We start from the raw sequence: 18,515 nt of genomic DNA on the forward strand, positions 1-18,515 counted from the left end.
CCCACTGAGAAAAACTCCGTCTGTCACTCCACCGCCTATCAGCTGGATCCTCCCGTTCAGCTATTCTAGTCTCCATGCCACACATTCTGCTCAACCGTCGCGCTTGCTCCCGACCGTCTCGTGCATCGTAGTACGAACGGTCGCTTACTGTCTCCATCCGTCGTTCGACTGATTCCCTTCGAATCACTCGTCCTCTATCGAACTCATCCTGTCTCGTCTGTGGAATTCCGCTATATCTTGCTTCTCTCTGCCTGCGTTCGGTTCTGGACGGTTGACTCGGATGTACGGTGTCGGTTGCGCTTCTCTGTCGAACTCCACCCTACTCATCAGCTCAGGAACTTGAAGCCCTCGAATGGAAGGGTTGACGAGCCTCGTCAGATCCGGTATCTGGGTTGCCAGTCTAAATTCTGCCAATTCTCGCCTGAACTCAACCACTTGCATTCTCAGCATTCTGTTTTCGTCGTTTAATTGGTTTTCTCTCCTCAGTTGTTCCTCACTTGCCGTTTTGGGAATAGCTCCAAGGGATCGCTTCGAATGCTCATCAGACGACCTGTCCTCGCGTTCTTGTCCGTCGTCTTGATGCCCTTCGCCTTTCCCATCATCTTTCCCTGACTCCAATGCCATCTGCTGATTATTGACAACTTCTTCTGAGTGAGAATCTTCGAAACCCTTCTTCCCACTAAATTTATTCAACACACTTCTAATTTCCCCCACGAGTTCTTTACGCATGGCTTCGGATCCCAGATCCTCGGCGATGCTTCGGGCGACCCTAAGCGCGTAATGTTTCAAACGAGAAATACACCTTTCATCTGGACCCTTCTCCAACTTCCCTCTCAAGCCATCGATTATGCCTGACACGCGATCGAATTCTTGTTCGATAGTAAACAGCGACGGATAATCCCGATTTTCCCTCACATATTCGTAAAAAAGGTTTCGTAGGAGTCGGTATCTGGCTTCCGAATCAGTTTTAGTTTCCTCAACCTTACCACGAATCATGAGCTCGTAATCTACTTCCTCATTGGTTAAGTGGTCGGCTCTCGGAAACTTAGAAGCCATTTCGGTTTATATTTGAATATTTAAAAATTTATAAATTATATAGAAAATGTGCAAAAGAAATGGTAAAGATAAATATACAGCCTTATCTCTACTTGATATTCCCATACAACGACAACATCACATGAATATTCCTTAGAATCCAAAATATTTCCATATCCTCAATACATTTCTCCAAAAAATATGCCTGATGATATTTCTCTAAAATAAACGGTCTCCAAAATATGTTACATTACCCTAAATACTACATAAATTACAAAAATGAACCTAGACTAAGTATGTACATAAGAACGAAAATAAATGACGAAAACAATCATAACTTCAACAATATTCTCCAAATATACTTCAAGAATTCCGAAAAAAAATCGTACAGGCCAGAGAAAGGCAAAAATGTAAAAAAAATATCAATTAAATTCATCCCTTTATTTAAATGTTTTTAAAGATAAAATAGTTAAAATCGACAATGAAGTCAGGTAAATTTCTGTTATTTGTGTATTGGTACAGGTAGATGCGTCCATGCTAAAACAAGCTTTCCAAGCTGAGACAGTAACCTACCTGCGTAACCGTTATGCCCAGCGTGTATGAACCTATTTGCTGTCGCCACCTTGATGTATTTCAGTAAGGTGCACTAGTTTGCTGTCATTTTGTATGATGTGCGTCTTGACTCAAAATCAATAATCATTTTCAATAGCTACTATTTGAGAATCTCGCAAAATTAAAGGAAAATGTAGTTACGTTTTGCCTTTCTCAATAGAAAGGTATTGCAATTGCTCTGAAAACCGACTTTTTAACGGAGGCCCGGAGGGCCGAGTGACATATACCATTCGATTCAGTTCGTCGAGTTCGGCAAATGTCTGTGTGTGTGTGTGTGTATGTATGTGTGTATGTGTGTGTGTATGTGTGTGTATGTGACCAAAAATGTCACTCATTTTTCTCAGAGATGGCTGAACCGATTTTGACAAACTTAGTCTCAAATGAAAGGTGCAACATTCCCATAGGCTGCTATTGAATTTCTAATGGATCCGACTTCCGGTTCCGGAATTACAGGGTGATAAGTACGAACACGCAGAAAATGTCGATTTTAATAAATTCTGCAATGAATGTATAAAGGTGAAAAATTTTCCAAAATATGACCACAACTGCTTCGATTTGTAGTATTAGGTCACTAACATCCATTCAAAGTCTATTTGGCCACATTGGCCACCATCCTCGGTTCCGGAAGCCCCGGCGGAAGTATCTAAATTCAGAATAACAGTCACATCGGTTTCTCGGAGATGGCTAGACCGATTCGACTAAACTTGGCCTCAAATGAAAGGTATTGCGTCCCCGTAAATGGCTATTTAATTTCATCCCGATCCGACTTCCGGTTCCGGAGTTACAGGTTGTGGCGTGCGATCACATAGCAAATTGTGATTCAAACCGATACTCCGATGAAAGCAAAAAAGGTAAAAATTTCGCTAAAATGTCTCTCAAACAACTTAAATTTGCTGTTCTAGGTCACCGACGGCCAACCAAACTTTCGTTGACTACATTGACCACCATAGACGGTTCCGGAAGTGCCCGGGAAAAGCGGCCATCTTTCAAAATTTACGAACTCACATCAGTTTCCCTGAAATGGTTGGGCCGATTTTCACAAACTTAGTTCCAAATGATAGCTATAATATCCCCACAGATGTCTATAAAATTTCGTACGGATCGCTTATATGGGTCCGGAAATATAGACTAAATCGTCCGGTCACATATGAAATTCCCATATAAGCCAGAACTCAATTTTTTTTTCAAAGGGGGACCCCATGAAATTTCAGAAATCGAATTCGTATTTTTGATGCCAAACATCTTTAAAATGCATGAAACGTCGAGATTTTATGTTATCTCGAAAAATTTTTTTTTTGTAAAAATCGACTTTTTGGGACTTTGCCGATTCCGCACCTTTTTTCAGTTCAATATTACCGTGGCTGTTTTTTTTTCAAAATTTTAGAACTCGAACTCTTTTAATGAATATAAACAACGCACACATTCTCGTGATTCATAATTGAGAAAGGCACAATTGCACCGCTAGGTGGATTAAAATAGGTTTTTCAGTTCAATATTACCGTGGCTGTTTTTTTTTTCAAAATTTTAGAACTCGAACTCTTTTAATGAATATAAACAACGCACACATTCTCGTGATTCATAATTGAGAAAGGCACAATTGCACCGCTAGGTGGATTAAAATAGGTTTTTCATTTTTGTGTTGTAATCAACTAAACAGGAAAACAAAAATTCGCTTTGTTTTTTTTTCATCGAATGGCTTTCAGTGTAGAACTTTCATTAGGGTTTAAATTGCAAATGTAAACAAACTCCGTTTTCGCTATTATGACATTATGCGACAAAAATTCTACAAGATTAAGGTGAAAATTAGTTAAAATGGTTTTTAGTTCGATCTATAATTAAAGAAAACAAAACGGCTAAACATGCATTTTCTTCGAGATTTCGACTTAGGCTTTTCTTCTCATATGGAATATAAAGGCTAAACTTACATTTTTAGACAGGACCGAGGCAAATGGTTATTCACAAAATTATTCTGTAATCGGCGGTTCTATTATATAAATGATAAACAATATCTACCATGATCATGTCTACTCGGTAGTTGTTACACATAAACTTTCGAATATTTCGATATTTTCATGAAATTTGAAGAAAAGATGCACGCGCCATTTCATTTACATAGGGTTTCTATGCGCCCATTTGCTGGACCCTATTAAAAATATCCTGTCAAGCTCGTCCATTTACCCAGCCCTACCTAGCAAGACAGAGTCAGTTTAGCCCATTTACCGCGCCCTTCTGAAAATTATGTTCACGGTTTAGCCCTGGTGGTTGAAATCACGACTGGAATGCAAATTGGGCGTAAGCATTCTTTTAGTTTCTACCAACTAAAAGCACATAGGAACTAAATTCTTTGTTATATTGTCATATAACATTGCTTCAGGAAAAACATGGTCATAAAGTAATTTATACCTACAATAAAAGCTACATTTAGAAAAGCATCGCCGAATATTGAAACTGATTTTTCTCCATTTGAGTACATTGCGACTTAGGCCCTAATGAATGATCTGTGTCGAATTATACCAATATAGTGTAAAGACTATGTTCTTTAGGTGAATGACACTAAACACATAAATATTTTAGTGCTAATGTATTTTTCAACCCTTTCCTAATAAACATCGCATGATTTAAGATAGGTATCATCAGAGACTAATTGAGACGGCGGACTCACGAGTTTCTCATAGTTCAAGAGGTACTAGCTCATGTTGTACTAGAGGGTCCCTCGAAATGTCAAATAGAAAACGGGTTTATAATCGAAGGTGCTTTGCTTTTCTTTGGAGAGTGCTGTCAAATACAAATTTGTATTTGGTGCTGTATAGTCCTTGACATCGGTAGTGATGGATTCTTTGTTATTTTGGAACAATTTTTTTTTCAAAATTTGCAGATTGCGGATGCCATTACGTATTCATTAGCATGGCACGCAACATCTGGAGCAGTAAGACGTACAAGCTGTGTGTCATAAGATCAGAAATTGAGTGTGAGTCATAGAATCGAAAAAATTAAAGTTTCAACCCAAATTTGTTTCCGATTTTTTTAAATGTGTCATAAGGGGTCTGGCACGACGCCAATTCATGATCGGTTTCAATTGTACAAACTGCGTCAAAACATCTGAAATCATAAAATCCCTTTACAATGAAAAAAAAAAGATTTCAGATTGAAATCATTAAAATACTATTTCTTCGCCCTTTACGAGTACAAGTAGAAACACCAGTACTTAATCCCCTTACGCTTCACTAATCTTCTGACGACTTTCCTAGTCTATTTAACCAGCTGATTTCTCGGTGGCGTTGCAACCTTTACACATTTTTGCTCACAAACAATAACAAATGCATGTAGCAACGATCCTAGAAACGAACTTAGCAACGAACAATAAACAATTCCTACTAACTTTATGAGCCTGATAGAAAGCTCGATCATCAGATTTATTTATTAATGCTGATTTCGTTTTTAGAATCGAGTCGCTCTAGGTTCGCTCTGAGCTGTCACTTTTGTATGGATTTTGAAAATATTAGAGCGAACCTCGGGCGACTCTGATCTAAAACCGAAATCAGCAATAAGATTGGCAAAACTGAGGACCGTTCTTCCTCTATTTCTTCAAAAGATCTAGTACATGATGTATAATGAAATTTGGAGTACTTCTTCGTGAGTTGGTAGTCTCGATTAGTCTCTGGTATTATCCAAACAATATGTGAAATCGTTGTACTGTATTGGTTAAAGTTCGTGTATAATTTTTTATTTAGGGTTTAGTATGATGCCTCCTTTTGAAAATTGAAGTACCTTTTGGGCCCAAGAATTATACGACGCTAATCACATAAGGCCTTCTTCAGCAAAAGTAGCACTTTCAACGAATATTGAATTTCTTCAAGGTTTTCTACAAAATGAGCACCGGACTACGAATGTTCTCTATTGCCATTGGAAATAGTTGCATTGGATTTAAAAGAAGTCTTGGAGAATAAAATGCGGGAAAGTATAGTTTATATTAACTAACCATTGGCTGGAAGTGGTTAAAATCAATGAATGACATGTTGCATCAGAATAAATGAGGTTTTCAATTAGGGGAATTATGGTTAAAACCGACCCTAAGGTTAACACCTTTTCTGAGTTGCCACAAAACCAATAAAATTATATTTTTTATGCAGAATTCTGCTTAACAAGGCTTAATTTTTTCAGCGCTTCAAAAAATTGATTTCAATAAAAATTATTGCGTGTAAAACTTGGAAAACAAAGTAACTTTTGTTCGGTTAAAAACTTAAAATCTACCAACTAAATTTAACATCCAGACGAGTATGAACGCTTCTATCGTATGTTTTGTTTATTTTTGTGACAGTCGGCGTTCTAACGTAAATCCAATTTTTCTTCAAATGTTCTACATAAACATACTTATAATAAAGTGTCATTATGAAATGAATAAAAATTTGATTTGTAGGGAAAGTTGTGGGGTGTCGGTTTTACCCACAGTGTCGGTTTTCCCACATTTCCCCTATAAATTATTTTACTTTCCAAGTTCAACTTCGAAAGAAAGTCGCATGAGCAGAAGAAAATAATTTGTTTTATTTCGATGCTTAGGACGTTTTTACTTTACTACCTACACTCAAAAAAAGTAAACTTTATGCCTATTGATTTTACACATAGATTTTTGCAATTAACGGAGGCATATAGACACTATTTGTTGGCACATAAACCTAATGTGTATATTTACAAGAAATATTAATCTTACATTCACATTTCATAACTATTAGGCACATAAAACCCCATTCTATAACAATATGCACATATAACTTATGTGTGTGCATACATAGTTTATACAGTTGACACGTAGAAGGTATGTGTGCGAGTGATAACAATAGCATTTCTTCTTCATATTGCTTGTGGCACTAAAACTGGATTCCAACTGCACTGCGCACTTACCATTCTTTCATTAAATTCTTCTCATAGACCGGTTAGTTCGACTGGTCTGTCTATGAAAGTACCATCTCTATCACTTGAAATACATGTTTTTTGACAGCTCGCAGTTTTGAGATCACTCGCACTTTAAAAGTGCGGAGTCCAGGTTGGTGGGAAGTGCGCAATATGAATTTTAAGCGGTTTGAAGCAAATAGAATTAACGTTTGGATTTTTTTCAGTGTAGGTGCAGTGGGAAAAACATAGAATGAAATTAGCCTTGTGTCGGTTTTGCCAGGAGTCTATAAACAGGTGCAGAAGTTTTAAAATATTTCCCGCATGTGTCCTTTTTCTTTAAAAGGTATCAAGTCCAAAATTTCAAAATAAGGTCATGAAAAGCTTTCAACTTTTTGTGTAACGCTTGTTATTTCGATATATACCGTGTAATGTAATGTGTATGTAATAATCATATGATGTTCTGCAATTAACTCAGTTTGTTTACATTTGTCACTAAGGACCATTTAAATCAGCACTCTTGAAATCTGGTATAACTTCAATGTGTTACCTTAGATTGTTTACTAATTATTATATTTGTGTGAGTGTTATTTGATATCGATATATCACTTTCAGATACACAGTTGCTGTAACAAACAATGAATGTACAAGTAATAAACTCTTTCCTGTAATAATTCGGTCGTCGATAATTTTTTTTCCAAAAATACGACAAAATTCGTTGAGCGAAAATCTTCCATGATTTAGAGGGTTCATAGCGTCGTATTAATCGAAAGAGGAGAAATCAAACAAAGATTGGCACATTTGTTGTTTTCAAAATGTGTGGCAAAATTGCTTGTTTACGACGAGGGACTGTGTGTGGGACAATCGAATGTGTGTAACCGAACTTGTCGACAAATTCCTTCTACACGGTTAAATAAAACAACCTGCAGAATAAGTTCTTTTAACTTACTTTTGAGTTGTGCGTCGCTTTCGCACTTATTAGTGTTATCAAAAACAAAACGAGAGATTCGACTCAGTCGAGGTCTTCCGTGGAGGAAGGTATTTTTGAGTTGTTTGGGGTATACTCAAAATTAGGTAAATTCAACTTAAATTTGAGTATAAAAACCTATCAATGAGTTGTAATTTTTGCCGTGGTTGAATGGAAACTACCTTCAACACGGTTTACCTAATTTTAACTTCTAAAACTAAAAACTAACTAAAAGGAACTCAATTTTAGGTAGTTTTTCGTTTCCGTGTAGAGCCCATTACCGATAAGTAAATGACAGCTGATCTAAAGTCTCGCTTTGCCAGTGCTGAGTCTCGAGCAATGAAATCCAATTGTGAGAAGCATTACACGCAATCTCTTTTCGGTGGAACGAGATAGCACTAAATTCGATCGATTGCCTGCTCTGCAAAGCTAGTGTGTCAAAAAGAGAACGGAACCAAGTAATTTCTTTTCGCCATCACTCTCTCCCTTCCTCCTGCACCGCTCGACAGCGATGATCTTTCGTCCGTCGCCTGTCGTATATTATATTTTAAAATGGCCGTCCGCCATGGTCACGACGGATAGCGAGCGATAGTGCTTTGCGAAGTGTATTCGTGAAAAAAGTGTGTCTGATGGCTTTTGTACTCCAGTTCGCGAATGTGACGTGCTGAAGTTACTGATAGTGAAGGAGTACCGCGCTATTCTGTGGTGCAAGTGGAGTAAATTCGAACAGGAATATCCGCCGGAAGGTTGGACCTTTTTTCTGCTAGGAAAGGACTGAAAAAGCCTCGTCGACGGACGCGAAAAAACTTCCCGGGAGCGTTTTTTCTTCAGTTCTTCTGTTCCTCTTCCCACAATCGCAAGCTCTCCCTCTCTTACTGTCTATCTCAACTCGGTCGAGCGCGCTCTAGTTGTATGGCGAACTGTCTATTTTTTTTATTTTCCACTTGTGGGCATGTGTGTGTAAACTGTGGTGTTCTCTTGCGTAAGCTATTTGTATACGTGTGGTTTATCGAACCACATAGAAGCGATAGATTAGTGTACGCTATGTTGCCAGAATCAGCAATGATCTATGGAATGTTTATTTTCAATAAACATTTCTATCGCTAAAAAAATGGTGCCGAATTATTTCGTGAGGAAGACATAACATTTTGCACTGCGGTTGAAGTTAGATATTTCGTGAGAAAAACAAAACAAACTTCTTTGGTTTGACTTTGCATCTGTGGTTGTAAATGAGCTGTCAGAAACCTTAATGGTGATAGGGCTTTTCAGGCTTACGAAGTTTGTAAAGTATTTTGATTGACAACATTAAAAAAGCTATAAATAAAATAGCCCAAGAATTTTTAAATTCAGCTGAGCTTTTATTTTTTTTTATCTAATTTTGTAATTATTGAACTCGATATCCTTTTAGTACAGACTCTGAATCAGGTCAAGGAAATTATGGAAAATTTTACGTTACGGTAACCGAAAAAATATATTCACCCTAATAACACTAGCTTAATATAAAATTTTATATTTGACCACGGCGAAGTTTGTCGGCAAACCAAATGTCTGCTTTGGCAACACGGTGTACATGAATTCGGAAGAAGAACAAAGTGTTAGAGGCAGCCAGTGCTACCAATCATGTCTCCTTGAGCCGAAACGCTACGTGGATGTTTGTATATGTTTTATCGATGGAAAATCAGCGGTGGCTACATGGCAGAAGATCTTCATCGATATACTCTTTATTGCACGTCCCGCGTTACAGTAGACATACCCTATCAACATACCATAGTGTGAATCAAACTTGGAGCCCAATGTGAATAATGTGAAGTACCGTGCGTGAACATGCAGAACAGAAAAATCGAAAAAGAATTGGCACGGGACAGGAGAACGATCTTCGTTCGATGTGCTCCTTTTGGAGGCACACATACACATCTAAGTGGAAGGGTGGAAAACCAATCTTTATAATAGCAGTAAATCGTTCAGGTGGAAAAGCTGTCGTTTCGCGTTCGTTAGTGAACACTCAAAGTAACAACAGATAGCGCAGTTAGTATCGTTAGTATCATCTAACGATTTTAGAGTAATCGACAAATGTTAGCAAAGTTATCAAATCTAATTTGGTACATAATGAAATTTCAGTTTGAAACACCATGTTGAAAAATGATGTTGAAGAAGTTGCACACTCTTAACCTGCAAGAGTGCATGTATGTAGTTATAGGTTGCGTGAACAAAGTGTGAAGTGAAAGAGGAAAAAGTTGAAGAGTGAACTGGCAAACCTTCATGGATGAAGATTACGGAAGAACGCGGAAAAGAGAAAAACGGGCAACGAGAGGGGCGGCAGGTCGTCTCCGTTGGCCGTCATTATCTCGTACGGCTTTTATTGTAGTTGCTGTTGATGAACATGGAAAACACTCACACATAATCGCAGACAATTAATGTTCGCCATTGTGACACCAATACAGTTATAAACAAGACCTAAGTTTACACCCGCGCGCTCGTTTTCACTGCCATATCCCCCTCGCTTGTTTTGTTGTGTTCGCTATGATGGGCTCTCATTTCGCCGTCCAGTTAGGCCAGGCCAGAGTTGCCAGCTGATGAAGACCAAAAGTCACATTGTGTAATGAAAGTACAATAATACTAGCAGCGAGCATTTTGTCGTAAGAAGTAGTGATAACACACATAAATTCATTTTGAGTTGCGCATTAGTGTGTGGTTAACAGTTGTGATAAAAGAATAATCCACACCAGATTTATACCATGAGTTTTTCGAAGACGTTGACAGACTCATTCATTGCCTACCCGAGTATCTAGTACGTAATGAAATAGTGAGCACTTTAAAACTCTGAACTGCATTATATTAGCAGCACGAATCCAATTGGAATAAAACAGTTTCTAATAAACTTCAAATTCGGATCTATTGGATTATTCACCTGGCAGGCAACTCTGGCTCGTTCAGGGAGAATCACCGCTTCGCGTTCTTCCTTTTCCACAACCCACCATCGTCGTCTATTATAGCATTTTTTCGCTTTTCTCTTGGATGTTGGTTGGTCGCCGTGTCTCCTTCCCATCATCTTCTTTTTTTGGTTTACGGCATTTTTTTTTGGCTGCTGTGATTCTCATCGCGAACTCACCGCGGCGCGGATTGGATTTGATGATGGCTGCTGCTGTTGGCTTCACCAATGTTTCAAAAGCGTCAAGTGCGGAAGAAGTACTAGTAAAAAATAGGCAGCATATGAGTGAAACCAAATGTATACCTTCAGCAGCACCTCACAATCAGAATCAATAATTTCGCGAATGAGAAATAGAAAAGTGCAATAATGTTATTTTTAGTGAAATCAGCCACGGGCCAAGACAAATGAAAACAGTCCAATTTCAATTTACTCAGTAGCGATAGAGAGTGAATAAAACTCGTAATTGAGTCATTTTGACAGAAAACAAGCATACTGTGTTCGGATTATGGAGCATCAGTAAAGAAAAGCAGCTGAGGCAGTGTTGAAGGAAAAAAGAAAAAAAAATCAGTGTGCGTTCCGATCTTTACTGCCCAAATTTTTGTTTTTCGGAGTTGTACAGTTAACTAGAGTAGTAAGATGAACCGGAATTCAGCGAGACTGGAGTTTTGCTGTTGCTACAATACCAACTATCGCAACTACTGCTGGTGCTATTATTCAAGCCGTGCTTGCTGTGGTTCGTTTCCATCATCTCGTCATCCAAGGAATATCACCTGTTTCGTAGGAAACTCATCTTAGGAACCATCCTCCTCATCCCCCAACTAATTTGCTTCGCGACACGCAACGTTACGCACTGTAAAAGACACTGTAACTGTATAAAGAGAAAAACAGGGAAACTGCCGAGGACGCCAAACGAAACGTGGTTTTTATCCCCGAACCCAAAAAGATTTCGTCACTGCGTATTCCCGTTTAGAATATGTTAGGTGAGTAAAGCAGTAACTGTAGCCATATTTGCATTCTCATGACAATCATAAACTTAGTCTAGCAAAACAGCACATAACCAAATTGTGAAACTTTTGACACTAGAAGCAGTATGAGTTTTCTTGGGGACACCTCCTAAGCAATCCTACTACTTATTTTAAAGGTATTTGCAAAAATCTACCGAATAAACTGAATAACGGCTTTGTTCCATACATGATTAGCAAAACGACTGTTTCGAGCATTTTTGTGTGTACGAGGTTATAAAACGCCCCAGTTTCAGGGACCGCCTAATTATCTGAAGCGCAAAAATAACTGATAATAGCATCATTTCGTGAAACCAACGTGCTAAGTTAGTTTCTCATGCGATGCGCAACAATAATATACACAAAATTTCCAAAAAAGGCGTTTCGATGCAATCTCTCTATTAGCATTTCAACCAATCAGAAAAAGTCAAATTGGAAAGACTCATTATTATAAAGTTCATATATCAGTTTTTTAAATGGGTAGAAACCAAACAAAACGTCCCAAAAAATTCTGGATGGTTAGCCCCATTATTAACACAACTGTAAAACATGCAAAGATTTCAAGTATTACCAATATTTATTTATTAAGAATTATGTTTTAGGTAAATCGTGGTTTCTTGCGTTTTTACTTTTATTTGATTTGATAAAAATTTCAATCGATTGGGGCATATAAACCACAGTAACTGTCCGGACGAAGGAAGAAATTAGAATTCAAGCATCTTCGCAAAATGTACAATTTTGAGATTTTAAGAAAACAATAATCTGAAACTAAAGGGTGTTACTGTCAAAAATTGGTCAACTTTATCTTTTTTTCATAATGCAGTAAAAAAATCTGCGCATCCCTCATTTTAAAGATGTATGTGTATCATGGCTACTGTTTGATTTCGATATTTGGCATCGAATCTAGAGGAGCAACGGAGCAAAAGCATCACGAAAATCCGAATTACTCGTACGCCAATAAAATTATTGAATGTGTCCCAACCGACAGTCACCAACGTAATAAAAGCATTCGAAATACGTCTGTCGACATCCAGGAGGACTAGATCGCGAAGAAATCGAAAGCCAGAGGCCGCAAAGACGACGAAAACATTAGCCAAGGCAGAATTTAAGGGGTCCTCTGCTCTCGAGGCCTGAAATTGAGCTGTTTTGTTGAATAAATTGCGAGATATCTCTGAATATCTTATGAAAAGTTTTACTCGGAAGTTATTTCAACATCAATGTAATCAATAACGTTTCACGGTTACCAATTTTTTTCTGGTCTTCAAAATTAAAATTCAAGGTTAAAAAATTTGCTTCAGATTTAAAATTCCAGATCCGCTCATTAGATACGTCGCAATCAATTCCCTAAATGCAGCTCAGTTTCAGGCCACGAGAGTAGTCCCGCTTAAAAAGTTTCCTGGATAGGAACATTCTACGTCGAATGGAAGAGAAAAGGTGACTTAGCTTTTCAAACACATTTAGCTGCCGAAGTTTGCAAAGAAATATCTCTTTTGGCAGGTCATCTGTTACTGATGACATTCACGTCGCAATCGTTACCATCGACCACGTAATTTATGTGCAGGAGTGCCTGCAAAAACGGCTATTGCCTTTCATCAAGCGACACAATTGTTCGGTTTTCTTTGGCCACATAGGGCATCTTGCCTTTACGGAAAAAGGCCATGGAGTGCTAGGCCACGAACAACCTCCAGATGGTGTCCAAGACCATGAACCCTCCCAACATGCCAGAGCTTGTCCTAATAGGAAAATATAAGGCAATAGTCACGCGCAACCTCAAGAAGACGCGAAAAACAGTTGTCAGCAAGATGCGGTTCAAGATAAACTGGCGCTCTGTGGCGAGGAAAGTGACCAAAGAGGCTCTGCAAAATTTTATGGAAAGAGTTAAACAAAAGACTCGGCCGTTCGCGTTCGATAAAAAGGAAGCAGGAGAGAATATTTTTTCCTTATTCTATTTGAATTGAACTTGCAAAAGAAACTTGATCCCATTTTTTTAAATAAAAATTTGATCGATTTACACACATTCTTGTTTGACTAATTTTTGATCGCAACACCCTGTAATTTGGAACTAAAAAACCAATACTTTAGATCAGTTGATGCGGAGATCATAATGTCCAACGCAGAAACGAGGGACAACATCGCCAAATGAGGCAAGTAGAGCACTCCTGTTTTCTTAGAAACAACCTTTTTTTTGTTTACACAAATGATCTGTCAACCATAATCTGTTGATGTATTATTTCAACTCCTAAATATAACATATCTTAAGCTACAAAAAATACAAATATCCATCGTGAGAATCAACCTGTATGAAATAAGCGTTCACATTGGGTATGCATTAGAGTGTCCCAAAATGACATTATGTTAAAAAAGCCATCGGGCTCACTTCTTAAATGAAAGGTTAGGGTACTTTCTTCTTCGGAGTGAATTTGTTAAAACGCTCCCTACTGGTGGCGAATGTAGATTTTTTGAAAAATGGGCCGATTTTGGGTAAAATTTCAAATTCATGCCTGTTGAAGTGCTCCTGAACTGTCATAGATTTTTTTCAACATTTTTCTTTTTTATGGAGATCCAAATGGAGAAGTTTGGTTTGTTAGTTTTTACAAATTATGGATTATAAGACTTGCTAAACTTGCTAAAAACTGTATTTTGTTGGTGTTTTTCAGTAGTTTTTCTTCAAAACAGGGTGTCTACAAAATTTTAAAAGCATAGGAAACACTTCAAATAATTGAGCCGAATATAGGGGCGTATTTTTGTTGAAGAAAGTATATAGCTGCGGCTAATAGGGTATGTTTATGTTTATTACCTTCACCAACAGGCCCCTTGGCCCCAATGGTGGTTGCTTAAACTAATTACATTTTAAAATTGACAACATTTTCACTTTTATCGCATTCCGCGTCCTGTTGAAGTCAAAGGCCGTCGCCACACTGTTAAAAATTCGTTGGAGTCCGGTAACAGCGCTCTGGCAACCATAGTTGGTTCTCCTGAACGGAACTCGCAGAAGGGAGTTATTGCATAGAGCTCGAACGCGGGCTTGAAGATCCAGACGTCCGAGGATTGTAGGGCAATCCACTCTGGTAGAGAGTAAGCCCGAGACGAACAGGGCTCGAGAGCAGTCCCTCCGAATGCTGAGTGTATCGAGGTGTATTAGCTGGCAACAGTTTTCATAGCTCGGCAGCTGAAATCTGTTTCGCCATGGGAGATGACGAAGGGCGAAGCGTATGAACCTGCGTTGGACAGCCTCGATTCTGTCAATCCCGTTCTGGTAGTACGGATTCCAAACAGCTGAACAATATTCTAACGTTGAGCGGACCAATTTAAGACAATATACGTCCCTGAAGTTTTTCGCTATTCGGAAGATGAACCCAAGCTGTCGTGATGCCTTATCCACGATGTATGACGTATGTGGTTTGAATGTTAATGCGGAATCCATGATGACTCCTTGATCTTTGATGTGAGAGTGTCTTGGAATGCTCGAGCCGAAGAAATAGTAGTTAAACTGAGTCGGTTGGCGTTTCCGCGTGAACGTAACGATTGAGCATTTGCTCGGGTTTAAAACCATTCTGTTTAGATCACACCATGTACTAAAGATGTTCAGTTCCCTCTGAAGAAGCTCGGCATCGGTTTTATCACGTATTTGTTGAAAATTTTTCATGTCATCGGCGAAAGAAAGGCGGGGTCCTTGTAATGTGAAATTGACGTCATTAAAGTAGAGGAGGAATATTACTGGACCGAGATGGCTTCTTTGTGGTATGCCGGATGTAGCGAAGAATGGTGCAGATAGACAGTCCTTAATGCTGATTTGGAGTTGCCTTCCATTGAGGTAGGAACGAAACCAGCGCAGAAGTTGTCCATGAATGCCGAGTTTGTGCGGCTTCGCTATTGCAATATCATGGTTGATTTTGTCGAAGGCCGCAGATAGATCCTTATAAATAGCATCGGTTTGCAATCCGTCAGCGAATCCATCCATTACATATGTTGTGAACGAGAGCAGGTTTGTCGTTGTCGATCGTTTAGGCATGAAACCGTGTTGGTCATCTGCAATGTAGTGTTTGCAGTGTTGCAGTGAAAGAAAATAGGATCTAACACAACCAGCTCGAACAGTTTTGATACAGCACTTAAACACGAGATTCCCCGATAATTGTCAATGTTCGATTTGTTTCCTTTTTTATGAACTGGAAACATGTGCGCTGCTTTCCAGCAGGAAGGGAATGTACCAGTAAACAGTAAGTAAGACACAAATTCGGTTGATGGTTCGTCCTAGAGAAGGAGTTAAATTAGCGTCGGCAGCGACTTGTTGTGGTGGCAGGCGCTCGTTGGAAAAAACGCTTGAAAATTTGTCGGAGAACAGTTGGCAAATTTCCTTAGTGTCGGTGCCTAAAACTCCATTAAACGACATACAAGATGGCAAACCGGATTCATTTCGCTGCTCGTTAACATACTTCCAGAACGACTTGGGCTTGAATTTCAGTTGACGCTCGACGTTTCGCTGGTGCTTAAAAAAGGCGCGTCGGCTTTATTGTTTGTATTCGTGGTTGAGTTGAAAGTAGTGATTTCGTAATGCAAGTGTCTTATGCTTCGAGAATTTTTTAAATGCAGCTCATTTGGCAGATTTTAAACGTCTAAGGACGATTGATTGCCAGGGAGGGTGTTCATCGGTACTAATTGTTCGTTTTGGTACATGGCGGTCGATAAGGTAGTTAAGAATACCAGAAAACGTCATCGCTGCTTCGTTCGCGTCGTCATTGTTAATATTTTCGTCCCAGTTTATATCCAACAGCGTGCTAATGATGCTGTCGTAGTCAGCGTTTTTAAAATCGTAGACGATAGAGCTTGAGACGTCTTCAAAATTCACTCCTAGGTTACCAGCGAATACAAGATGTAGTGGGCGATGATGACGCACCTGCTTGGTTGGTGACATTATTAATTTGCCGAAGAGTTGCGCTGCTGTAGTTGTCCAAAATGCAACTGGCATTGTTGAAAAGCGCAGATTTTTCGATATCCAATCGTAGAAAACCATTACATGCTTGGCACCACGTCAAGCCAGGTAAGTTGAAGTCGCCCAGTATAACGATATCATCAGACGGGGCGGCGATCGAGGCGATAAAAGAAACAGAGGAAAGATGTACATCGATCAGGCTGGAATTACGAATTCTGTCAGGTGGAAAATACACAACACACAGGAACAGATTGTGATCGGCAAGTTTCACTGATATCCACACTTGCTCCACTGTCCGGACGGATCGGGTACAGCAGAGAGCGAAGCCATGTTGCCGTGTAGGAAGATCCTTACGTCAATCCCACGAACAGTATCGGAACGGTTCACGGTCGCCTGGTCGACTGTGGTGAGGGATTCGAGGCATCCCGAATCAGCTGCGTCGCGCCCCAAAATACGACTATCGTCGTCGTCGAGAGGAATGGTTGGCATCTGATAACAAGGTGTCGGAGCAAAAGGGTATGAGTTATTTATGGTTTTGTTAAATAACCTTTTGACATTTTATGCTATTCATCAAAAATAATACTGTTCTACAAAATAAAACAATTTCAGTGTGTTTAGTTCTCATTTTGTTTTTCGAAAAATAATGAAAAAAGGCGTTTTTTACTTGCCTCTAGTACATCAGAATCGGTTTTTATGATCATTTGACGATTTTTGCATTTCTCATATAAAGAAAGGCTATGCAATCACTGAAAAAATCGACTTTTCAATCGAGGCCCGGAGGGCAGAGATCCATATACCGTTCGATTCAGTGTGTCATTTAAACTCACACAATTTTCTCAGAGATGGCTGAACCGATTTTCACAAACTTAGTTTCATCTGATGAATACCAAAAATTACACTTTTCACTAAGTTTCAATGGCTCTGCCGGTTATATACCATAGAACCAACTAACTTAACTTCTCCATTTAGATATCCAGAAAAACAAAAAAATTCTGAAAAAAATCTAAGACAGTTCAAGACACCAGACATGAATTTGAAATTTTACCGGCCCATTTTTCAAAAAATCAAAATTCGCCACCAGTAGGGAACTTTTTAACAAATTCACTCCGAAGAAGAAAGTGGTCATGATACCCTATCCTTTCATTTAAGAAGTGAGCCCGATGACTTTTTTAACATGATGTCATTTTGGGACACCCTAGTATGCATACGGTAATTGTAAAATTCCTGCATCCATGGAATGTTTATCCTGAATATAATAATAATTGAAGGCCGTGTTGTGTCCAGCGGGCTAAAATCGTCTTGTATTAATTCAGTCAAGAATAACACCACTGCCCAAGTAACCAATAAGCATTAAAACGTAGCCTAATATCTGCTTTATATCCACATATAAAGCTATCTTAAAGAGCCGTGAAGCCTAAATACTGATATAATGCTAGTATTATGCCAGAAAAGGCGAAATATAGTGTTATTACTGTGCAGAGATTGACAGCTCGTTTCTGCAGTACTAATGCATATTATATAGCACCAGCGTACAATTATCCAATTTGAAAGCCTAATGTTGGCACTACTAATGCTATTAAAAAGCTTTAGTTGGCTGTCATTGTCCGCCATGGTTTCAAAACCATTTCTTTCTTTTCCTTTCGGTATGATGAGCAAAAAGGAAAATTTTTAAAATAATATGTTCTGTTTTTTCGTAATTGACTCTCTTCTAATGCATTCTAATGAATATCCTTAATGGGGTTTCGTTTTCACATGATATGAATGTTTTACGAAAATTACCTGTAGTAAGTCTCGAACTGAGGTACCTTGCCTCGTCCTTCACGGTAAGTGCGCTGGCTTTGGTCCCTGGACTATATTGCATATGTTCGATTGAAATAAAATATGCCGAATATAATCTTCAAGAAGAGTTGTATAACAAATAAACCCACAGCATTACAATGGCATTATATCGGGTTTTTATTTGCTCTATAATGGCACTAAATGCACTTGTTAAGCTTACATGCTTTAACGATCCTTGAAGCATGTACGCATCAGCTTTATATACGCATATAGAGCAAGCGATAATGCTAAATGTCGGCTGTGCAGTTATGCATTATTGATACTAATATAGAGCTTTATTACATTGTTAATGCTGTAATGGAGTTTCAATGCAAC

General features: G+C 38.7%; 1 protein-coding gene across 10 annotated transcripts in view; it reads left to right on the forward strand.

Annotated features, from left to right (window-relative positions):
* The first annotated feature begins 8,033 nt into the window (after positions 1 to 8,033).
* Positions 8,034 to 18,515, forward strand: part of LOC131694273 (LIM domain-binding protein 2) — a 57,018-nt gene continuing 46,536 nt past the window's right edge. For 2 of the 10 annotated variants that reach the window (XM_058982855.1, XM_058982856.1), the window contains exons 1-2: positions 8,036 to 8,247; positions 10,810 to 11,410. In XM_058982855.1, the coding sequence (XP_058838838.1) occupies positions 11,404 to 11,410 (7 nt within the window). In that variant the 5' untranslated portion in view covers positions 8,036 to 8,247; positions 10,810 to 11,403. Of the gene's footprint in view, positions 8,248 to 9,371; positions 9,527 to 9,711; positions 9,849 to 10,739; positions 11,411 to 18,515 lie in introns of those variants that run through there. The other 8 variants (XM_058982854.1, XM_058982849.1, XM_058982847.1 and 5 more) reach the window with 8 other exon arrangements.

The sequence above is a fragment of the Topomyia yanbarensis genome, chromosome 3 (genome assembly GCF_030247195.1).
Source record: "Topomyia yanbarensis strain Yona2022 chromosome 3, ASM3024719v1, whole genome shotgun sequence".
Taxonomy (NCBI): domain Eukaryota; kingdom Metazoa; phylum Arthropoda; class Insecta; order Diptera; family Culicidae; genus Topomyia; species Topomyia yanbarensis.